This window comes from Grammomys surdaster, unplaced genomic scaffold (genome assembly GCF_004785775.1).
Source record: "Grammomys surdaster isolate TR1022 unplaced genomic scaffold, NIH_TR_1.0 126185, whole genome shotgun sequence".
NCBI lineage: Eukaryota > Metazoa > Chordata > Mammalia > Rodentia > Muridae > Grammomys > Grammomys surdaster.
Window position 1 is genome coordinate 3,324,990 of NW_021620991.1, and position 10,056 is coordinate 3,335,045.

General features: G+C 52.6%; 1 protein-coding gene across 1 annotated transcript; it reads right to left on the bottom strand.

Annotated features, from left to right (window-relative positions):
* Positions 1 to 12: 12 nt before the first annotated feature.
* Positions 13 to 10,056, bottom strand: Icmt (isoprenylcysteine carboxyl methyltransferase). The gene is made up of 5 exons (XM_028757916.1): positions 9,862 to 10,056; positions 8,582 to 8,670; positions 7,436 to 7,605; positions 6,526 to 6,743; positions 13 to 4,244 (listed from the first exon to the last, which is right to left on the bottom strand). Exons 1-5 carry the CDS (start codon positions 10,054 to 10,056, stop codon positions 4,062 to 4,064), a joined length of 855 nt encoding a protein of 284 aa, XP_028613749.1. The 3' UTR covers positions 13 to 4,061.

The window sequence follows — 10,056 nt, forward strand, 5'->3', positions numbered from 1 at the left end:
CAGTCACACTTGTTCATAGTGAAACCAAGTACAGTTTTATTTAAGAATTAGAAAGAATATTCAGTATCTGTGAAAGAAAATCCCATTTAATATATTTAAATAAACATTTCTGTATGTAAAAAGAAGAGTACAGTGATTACTCTATAGTTCTCCTTCCTTGCAATGGGTCAGACAAGCTGCCTCCACTCAGGACGGAGGCCTGCTTCCACTCAGGACGGAGGCCTGCTTCCACTCAGGACGGAGGCCTGCCGAGTTCAGGACGAGCGAGGGACAAGCTTCACAGCCATGCAGCCACCGCCCGCCCATGGGGAGGCTGAGGGCTCTACCTTGCCGCTACTGTGAAGCAGAGATACCTAAGGCAGGGGAGAATGCAGAGGAGGAGGAGGAGGAGAAGGAGGAGGAGGAGGAGGCCTCGCTTCGTGTTTGGAGGAGGCAGCCCAAGAGCTTTGGCTGAGCCCTCAGGGATTTGCCCTGAGTGGCCAAGCTAGCAATAAGTGGGAAGAACTGATAAGGCTATACCCTAGGTCCAAGCAGCAGTTCCCACCAAGGACACCGCTGTTAAACTTCCTGCCCTGCTTGGAGGCCATCACAAACTGCCACACCAGCTTTTAGCTGCCACAGGGCCTCTAAATGCTTCCTGCCCCATGACTGCCAAGTAGCTGTTTTTCTGTAAGGTGCCCAGTTTCCACACAAAATCCTCTACTCTGAAGCCTGCACGTAGACAAATCAATCTCCTAACAACGCCTTCCTTTGTGGAAACCCTAGGACACAGCAGCCCTTATAACACCTGAAATGCCTCATCAACTGGATTCTGCTGCCACCTGTCACGGCTGCATTCCTAAGTTAGGATAACCTCCAGCCCACAGCAGCAGAGACCAATCACCTAGCAAATCCTGCCCAGAAGAGGCTCATAGTCCCTTGTGGCTGGCCAACTGGCATCCTGGGAGTGTCAGAAGGGTGGCCCGGTCTTCCACTGGCCACACCCTTGGGATGCTCTTTAAAGAACACCACCTCACCTTTCCTAGGGTGCAATCTCGTATCTCACCAAGAGATCCCAGGGCCTGGGTTCCCTCTCTGTGGGGCTGTCTTAAGGCTGAACTTCCTGGCTTCTGGCAGGTGGAGGGTGACATCAAATGCCAACATTCAGCCTTACCACCCACAATGCCAAGGGCTGTCATTAGCTACTCTCCATCCATCAAAAAGACAACTTCATGGCCCTCAAGGGGAACAGGAGGCTGGAGCCAGCCCAGCTTAGATGCACTGAGAAAGAGCTGGGTACGACTGCCAAAAATCCATTCCCTCTCGCTTTCAGCCTAGTGAGTGGGGTAGGCTATAGGAAGTGTGGTCTGTCTCCACTCATATGACCATGGTTATTCCCGGGCAGCTTGGTGTGGACAACAGCCATGGCTACCACAGCGCTCTTAAGCCTCAGGTCCTGATGGCTGGCAGCCCCTGAGCCAACTGGCCTCACATGGTAACTGGCAAACCCGTAAGCCTCTTTGGTATATAGAACAAAAAAATAATTAAGCCATAAAATCTAAAATAAATTACTTCCAAGCTGGCAGAACGTTTTTTGGACACACATTAGCACACACTGCTTTTTCACATAGACACACCTGGTTCTCCTTCTAAGATTTCATTGTTGTCCAGCTCACCTTCCCACAACACCCCTGTGAGGTAGGCAGTCGTGACCCCACTCTGATGGGAGGCCCCAGCCCAGGAGGGTGTGGAAATGAACAGTGCTCTGGCCACATCCCCACCTCAACAGCAGTCAGCACCACTGCAGAGCTGGGAGGTGGTCTCAGAGTTCTGGCTGCAGCATCCATGTCTGCAGGCTGGCCCAGGGAACACTTGCAGCTGGGCTGGCTTGAGACCCTCCTGACGGCTTCCCTGCTTACTACACTGACTAGGGCACTGAGGGTTCTGAATTCTCAGAAGTTTTGGTGGAGGAACCGATGCTGGGGCCACCTCCCAGCTGATGGAATGCCTGTCTACTATGTCAAGAATAAACTAGAATTACCCATTTACCCAGCTCCTGAGGTTCTGTCAACTCTGGCTGCATCCTACAACACAGTACTAACCGCCCACTTGACCACTCTTCCCGGTCTGACAAGGTCTTACAGCATCTCAATATTGAACACTCACCCATATTAACCTTGCCCACCTTCTTGCCAGAGCACACCTCCACCCCAGCTTCCTTCCAATGGGCCTCTGAGGACTCACAGAACAGACCTGCAAGCCCAGCCACACGTGCCCATTAGCGCTGCCAAGAGCCCAGCAGCAGCAGTTCACTGTGGCACAGAACAGCAGTCCTGCTTTAACCGGCCATCCAGTACACTGTGAGCGTCAAAGTCAACGTCCCCCACGGGGGCAGGACTGTCACGTTGTTCCTGAAGATGCCAGTGCTCCCACTGCCAACATCAAGCCCCAGGTCAGCACCCATGTGGACTTGTGTCCTGCTCAATTCCAGCTTGGCATTCATTACCAACCCCACTTTGGTGTCCTGGTGGAGACCTGGCCTACGTACAGCAAGCTGCCAGCGTGCTTAGCAACACCATGGCCACTGTTGGGGCCTGGGCTTGCCTGACCTGATGTACCAAGTGTGCTTCTGTGCACTGGTGTGCTTGTGAAGGAAGGAGTCTTCCGAGTCCTGGGAAGACAGAACTGTACTTAAGGACTACCAGATGGCTGAAGGCCAGGAATACTAAGATTCATTATTTTCAACCCAGCAATGTCTGCTCAGTGGTACAGGGGAGAAGGAAAAGGTTTTTCTCAAGTCTGAGAGGGCCTGGCTGCTGCAGAGAGCGCTATGCAGGCTGATCTGGATTCTGCTGGAACTGGCGGGGAAGGGGAGGTACACCAATCCGTTCAGTCCTGCAGACTTTAAGACTCTTCTACACCTCAAGGCAGATGCTCTGAGGACAACAAAGAAAACCAAATCTGGAAGGACCTCACACCAGGACCAGGCTCTTGTCCCGTCCAGGATTAATCAAGGGCCGCACCTCTGAAAGCTTTTGTGCTAAACACAGAGAAAGCCAATGTTCTTCCAGGCCAGCAGATCCAAGATGCTAACAAAACTCAACTAGGCCTCTCTACTGTGGACTGTTGAGGGTTAAACTGCCTCAAGTTCCAGGTGTGTGAACTACGCCCAAACCTTCTGGGAAAACTTGCTGCAGCAGTAGGGTGACTTACTTTGAAAAAACACAGGAAACTAATTTGACAGACTCATTGCAACTCAGAAATAAAAAAATAAAAATAAAAATAAAAAAATCAAGCTATGATAAATGAGAACAACCTCACACACGGCGGGCCGGCAGCCTTCTCGGAGGCGTTAGCACGGACATTACTTCCTAGGGGAACAGACGAGCCAAGGCCAGGACCCTGGGAGAGCCCTGGGGCCCACATCCTCAGCCCAGGTTCAATGGCTACTCAGAAGCTGCAGAGGGTCTGTGCTGCCTGCTGCCGTGTAAAAGCCGGACTTAGAAACTCCAAGGCATGGAGGCTGAGTGTCCCTTGGAATCTACACTGCTATTTTTATAAAATTGGTGTGTAAATATGATTAAATGTACGGTGAGCTGAGGGCAGAGGTCTTTCGAGTCAATGCAGGTGCTCATGCACTCACGGGCGGTTAGACAGAGGTTAGAGCTGTGCTGGGCTGGGGGGAAAGGAAGGGTTTTATGCATTTCGAATGCTGACATCCGGCACTCTGACCACTCCTCCAGCGGGCTGAGTGCTGTCAAGGCAGTGTCCATCTCCCGAGTGGCCTGGTCACCGTGCACACACACCCTGACCTGAGGGGCAGAAGACTGTGGCTTGGGTCATCATCCTGCACGGAGGAAGAGGTGCTGACACCCTCCTTGCTCTGCCTGTGCAGGAGACGGCTGCCGAGGCTCCTTTGGACCTAAGGTCTTCTCAACATTAGGTCCTGGGTGACGTTCTGAGGAGTAATTAGCTACATATAAAACAATTAAGAAAACTCACTCTGTAGTGCCCAACTTGAAACAGTTTTGTCCTCGGCTGCGCAAGGCCAGAGGGTCCTTGGTCCCACAGGGCCTCGCCCGTCATAGCTCCACCTTGACCCCCTTTATGAAAGGCAGGCCTGTGGGCACCCTCTTCTTATAATCCAAGTATTCTTCCCCAAAGAAGTGAATCAGCGAGATCTCCTCCTCTTCTGTGCGATCACGGAAGAAGCGCCACACCGTCAGGGCATAGACCACACCACAGATGGGATTACACAGCATCACCTGGCAGAGGAATCATGGATACCCACGGTCAGAGCAGCCCAATGCCTGAGCATCTTCTCCCCACAGGACTTCTTGCTGGAGCCCTGAAGACTCTGAGTACTGTGTGTGACGGCATTCTCGCCCCTGGGAGCCATGCTCACGGCTGCACCCTTTTGTGCCTGTCTCTGTGATTCTCCTTAGTAAGTGAGACCACCTTTACAGGGAAGGAGCGCTTGGGTTTCAATCATAGGTAACACATGCCCCTGTGTGAACTCAGGTATGAATTCTCTGATGGAAGAACTCACACTGGTGTCTCTGTCTGCCCTGACTTCTGCCCATCTGAACATACCAGTCTTGGACCCTTGCCTCCTCCCCTCAAGGCCACGTAAGCCAAAGGCTACGCTACTATCTGAGCTTCCAAAACATCTCCTTTCAGAGGTCACTCTGCTCAGAAAGTCAAAGTGTCCACAAGTCAGAAAGGCTGTGTCTAGCCGCCTGTCTTTATACATGGTTTCCTCTTTACTTACACACACACACACACACACACACACACACACACACACACACACACACCCTTGCCCTACCTGGTTCTCCAGCCAAAAAGTCCCTCAAGGCTGAAAGCATGCCCAGCTCCTAGAAGCTTCCTTTGTTGCTGTGGAAACCACTAACCCAGTCCTACCCACAGCAGGCATCAGGAACAGTCCTGGTGGTACCAGACACGCCCCCCCATTCCTTACCAGGTCCCTGCACCGCTCACTGAGTTCCTAGCACCATGCTGAGAGGCTAACCCTTCACCCAGCTGACATGGCAGCATCATTCCCACACCAGTGTCCTGGCTTTTAGGGTAGGCAAGGGAAGCCTCAGTGACCAGGCCCCGCCCACCTGGCAGCACAAAGTCATAGCTGGGCAGCCTTGATGGCAAGTTTCTTCATCATCAGCAAAACCCTTCTACGGAGCTAGGCCATCAGACTCCAGTGTCCACCAGCAGCGTCCCAGTCAAGAGGAAAGCTCGTGTGTTGTATGAGGGGTAAGTACTGCTGCAAGTGAGACCTACCTTCTACGTGTGCATGCGTGTGCATGCAAGCACCCACACACACCCAGGCAAGCACACGTACCAGGGAACAATGTAGAAAATACCCATCATCCAAAAAAGGTATGAGAAATCCTTCCTCTCTAAAGCACTTAGGCACACACAAGCACTTAAGGCAAATCACACTCATCACCTCCCCTCAGTGTGTCCCCAGGGCTGTGACTGAAAGAAAACATCATGACATGTCTCAGAAACACAAAGCTTTGAAAGAAATGCTACCGTCACCTGCCCCTCCCACACGATTATAGGGTCACCAGAGTCCCCACGGCCCATGCCCCAGTGCTGGGATGTCTGGGCCCTAGGTGAGCTACCCAGGCTCTAGTTACACTCTGGCCAAGCTGTTCTAGGACTAAGTATAGAATCCAGAGACAGCTGTCAAAACCAAGGGCTTGTCTGCATCCGGGACAGTGAGCCCACAGCACTCATTAACCTGGCAGGACCTTGGCCTCATTTAGACCTATTTTTTGATAAAAACCCACTGAGCCACCAGAGGGTGGCTGAGGACACTCCCTCCCTAAAGCCTACCTTCCCTCGACCAAGGTGTTTCAGACCCGAGTCAGAGCGGCAGAAAGGGGCCCAATGCAGGGCAGAACTGTACCTCTGCCACCAGAGGTCCCACACTCAGAAACAGGCAGTCCTAGAAGATGCCTTTCAGAAGGCAGTACGGCTGTCTCTTCCCACTGCTGGCCACTGTCTGTGCTTTACCCCCTGACTAGCATCCTGGGCTCCCTTCTTCCTGTCCTAAAGCTCTCTCCCTGCAGATGCTCCACCTCTGTGCTCCTGGAAGCTGCAAGATATCACGTGCCTGCCTGTGGTTTTCCTTTTAAAGAATAAATTGTCCTCAAGTTTAAAACAAATAAAACAATTAACTCAAAACAACGTCCTGATTTTACTTCTAAAACATCAAAAAGCTAGATCTGGTCTCCAGCTTTTAGAGTCACAGCCTGCAACATGGCGGGGAGCACATGAGCAAACCAGCCTGTGCACACACGAGGACACTTAAAAAAGTGCACACTTAGAAACGGTGGGTGTATAGTGTGTCTATTACACTTCAATTTAAGAAACATAAAAAAGTCAAGTGGTCTAGATAGAAGGGTTACAAGTTCAAACTTAGCTTGGGCCACATAGCAAAACCCTGTGTCAAGATACCAAAAAGAAAGAAACTTAGAAAACTAAGTTCCCAGGAAAGCAGCGTCAACTTTGGTACTCTACCTGGGTGCCGATACTCCAGTAAAACCAGCCCACATAGGAGGGGTGCCGGCACCAAGCGTACACCCCACTTGTCACCAGAGTGTGGGTGTCTGACTTTTCACTCTGCACCACGTGGTTGAAGTTGGAGCCAGCTGTAAACATGGCAGCCTTCCTCAGGCATTCTCCGAAGACCACCATCAGCAACCCAGTGGTACTGAGCCAGGTAATCTGCTTCAGCTCTGCAGAGACAGACAAGGAGGGAGTGGGGGCCCTGGGGCGCCGATCCCCCCTTCACTGTTTGAAACGAACCTACTCCCTACAGAAAGGAACATCAGGAACCACCCAGGGGCAACTGGCGTTTCTCACACATTAAACCTGATTATAAGAAAACTCCAACCCTATGTTAAGTGCTAACACATGAGCTGTAAGCAGCTCTCCCTGCCTGGGCGGACTGGCTCTGTCCTTCCCTAAGGAGTAAGGGCTGCTGAGAAAAGTAGAGACAGTCCTGGGTCCCAAAGTCAGCCCTAGGACCCACATCCGGCTTTTTGGGAAGTTTAAGTGTGGTCCCAATTCAGAGGATTTTGTAACAAAACCCTGTGAAATGTTCGTGTTACAGACAGTATTCAGGCCCAAACCTCATCCAGTCCAATGACAAAGTCAAGACTACAATCATCCAGGCAGGGCTCCATCTTAGGTAGTACCCTGCGTTATGCAAGGCTTACAGCAAAATGCCAACGTCCTGGATTCGAAATCCAGAAGCAGAATTCTCCAGCAAGTGGAGTTTGTCTTTTATAAATAGCTTAGGGAGAGGAGAGGGCCGGGGAGAAGAGCTCAGGGGAGATTAGACCTGAGAGGTGAGTCAATGTCACCCTCTCAGCCAGCTCTGGAGGCACCCTTCTCTCCCACACCAAGGAAAGCAGGGCACACCAACCTGGCCAAAAGATGTTTTCAACTGTGAACTCTATCCAAGAAGACAGGGCAGCTACTGTGTACTCCAGACTGTGATTCAGGAGGAAGGAGTCCAGGGACAGACTTTTGGGATTATTGACAGCTGTCACTAAGTACTCAGAATAGTGGAACAGAGACAGCGAGCACACGTACCTATTTAAAACAAAAAGGAAGAGGTAAAGCAGACAAGAGAACCGAGTCAGGCAAAAGCACAGTCCTGGGCTGCTCAGCTGCCCCGAACCGGCATGTGGTGCTGCTGTCACCCACCTGGGCAACACCAGGCACGCGCGCACACACGGACACACACACGCACACACACACACATACACACGAACGGGCACACACAAAAACACACACACACACGCACGCACACACGCACGCATGCACGTTCTTCCTTCCCTCTCCAGCAGGCACAAGTGCGGTTCCGTGGTGCTGTTATGTTTCTGAATGTCACAGACAAAACTAAAAGAATCTCCATAGGTGAAGGAGCAACTCTGGTCCTTTACTCGTTTAATATGACAACTTCACATGTTAACATGAGAGGGGAGAGATCAACAAAGTGGTGACGCATGTGGGGAACAAAATTCAACAGAACTAAAATAATTCCAGCAAAGAAGGATTAGATGGCTCAGCATACTGACAGTAGGAGATAAAGCTTTTTACCTTGAAGCCACGGTTCATATCCAAGTCAGAGGCTAGAAGGCTCAAGGGACTGAACTCATAGTGTAGGGGAAAGTCCTACACTGGCTGTGGGGGGAGCACTAGCCGGGACCTAATAGAAACCGAGATGGAAAAGGCTTAGAAGACACCGGGAGACTCGCCCCTGCCCATCACCGCGGACCTGCACCCCTTCAGAGAAAGGCTCGTCACAGCAACTTCAGGTGAGGGGCCCTCTGGAGAGGGCACAGGGAGACCCGTTTCCATCCACCACAGACATAATCCACTAACATGCACAGTCGTGTTCACGATCTGAAGTGTGGGGATTCGGGGAAGGCAAGAGGCTGCTTCTTCAGAATCCTAACCAGCCTCCTGTTCTGTCAAGAGCCCAGCCGGGGGTGAGGAGAGGCCACTACTTGCCCACTGCTGCCAACCCTCACCTCAACACCATCGCTCCCAAAGTCTCTCTTACCAGCCAAAGTGATTCCAAGAGGACTGGCTGAAACTTAGCAGCACACCGCAGCCAAACACAAAGCCAAGGAAACAAGCTCTGATGGCTATCTGAAACACACCCAGAAAAGGCCTCAGTCACCACCAGATGTTCCATTTGCAGAGCTGAAACCCAGACTGCAGATTGTCTTGGATTAGCAAGGCCCTCAGTGAGGAGAGTCCATTTGCTCAAGAGATAAAGAGGATGAAATACAGTTGCTCGGGCTCAAACCCTGTCCTTCTCCGTCCGGCTCTGGCCTTGGACAAGTTACTTTAATTACTAAGAGTTTACCCATCTAAATCATGGGAATAACAACAGGATTGTGCTTTAGGGCGGCACAGAGGATTCACCATACAAAGCACCTAAGAATAACCAATTTTAACGGCCACAGTAACTATTATTAGTGCTAGCGGCAGCAGCAGGTCTAACTACGGAAAAACTGTTTAAGCCCAGTTTATGGCTGATGCTCCCAAGTCAAAGACTCCAACTCTCGAACTCTGTGCCCCGTCACCTCTGTGAAGCGGGGCGTCTGACCAGCAGGTAAAACACCACACCTGACATCCCATAAATTAAAATCTCGTGGGCTAGCTCACTTCCCACCTGACGTGCATCTGCCGAAGCTGCTGATCGGCAGGAAATGCAATTAACACCCACAGCTACAAGTGTGTCCCTCCTGTGACCTCAACTTATGGTTGACATAGAAGCCCATGGAAGGCATCACCGCGGTGAGGGGCAAAGGGGATGAACCTACTACCGACGGACTAGGTAATATAATGTTCCTTTAACGCACTCCCGCTAGACTAGTTCCCATACCTGCTCCCCGCCTGTCCGGTCCGGGTCCCCAGTCCATCTACCCAGCCCTGCCTGACAGATCCTGGTCCCCACGCCCAGACTTCCCGGTTCTAATGTACCTGTCCCACCTACCCTTGCCCCATCCCTGCCTGATCGGTCCGGTTCCTGATCCCCGTCGACCCGGGCTCATCTGTCTCCAGCTCCAGCGCACCCGTCCCGCCCTGCCCTAGCACTGTCCTGCCTTGTCCGCACCTACTCCGCCCACTCTGCCCCGAGCCCGCCTGGTCCAGGTCCACCCGTCCGTCCCTCTCCAGGTCTATCGGTCCACCCCGATCCTGGTCCGGGTCCGAGTCTGGAGTCCCGGTCTACCGGACCATCCTGTCCGTCCCGCCCTGTGCCTGGTCCGTGTCCGGGTCAACCGGTCCACCGGTCCCCCCCGACCGCCCGGTCCCTCCGCACCCAGCCCGCACCTGGTAGCGCGGCGGCCGGTAGAGCAGCAGCAGCAGCGCGTTGAGCCCGGCCACGTAGAGCGCCAGCCCGGTACGGCCCTGCAGGCCGGCGCGCGTGAGCAGCGGCAGAGCAAGCACCGAGGCTCCTAGGAGAAAGGTAGCGAGGCTGAGGCGCGCCTCGGAGCCCGGCGGAACCCGCGCCGCGCAGCCCGCCAT

Coding starts and splice junctions, on each gene's coding strand:
- Icmt (XM_028757916.1), bottom strand. CDS start 10,056: ATGGCGGGCTGCGCGGCGCGGGTTCCGCCGGGCTCCGAGGCGCGCCTC. Junction 8,671..9,861: donor ACCGGCCGCCGCGCTACCAG/GTGCGGGCTGGG, acceptor GGTGTGTTTCAG/ATAGCCATCAGAGCTTGTTT. Junction 7,606..8,581: donor TCTTGGAATCACTTTGGCTG/GTAAGAGAGACT, acceptor TGTTTTAAATAG/GTACGTGTGCTCGCTGTCTC.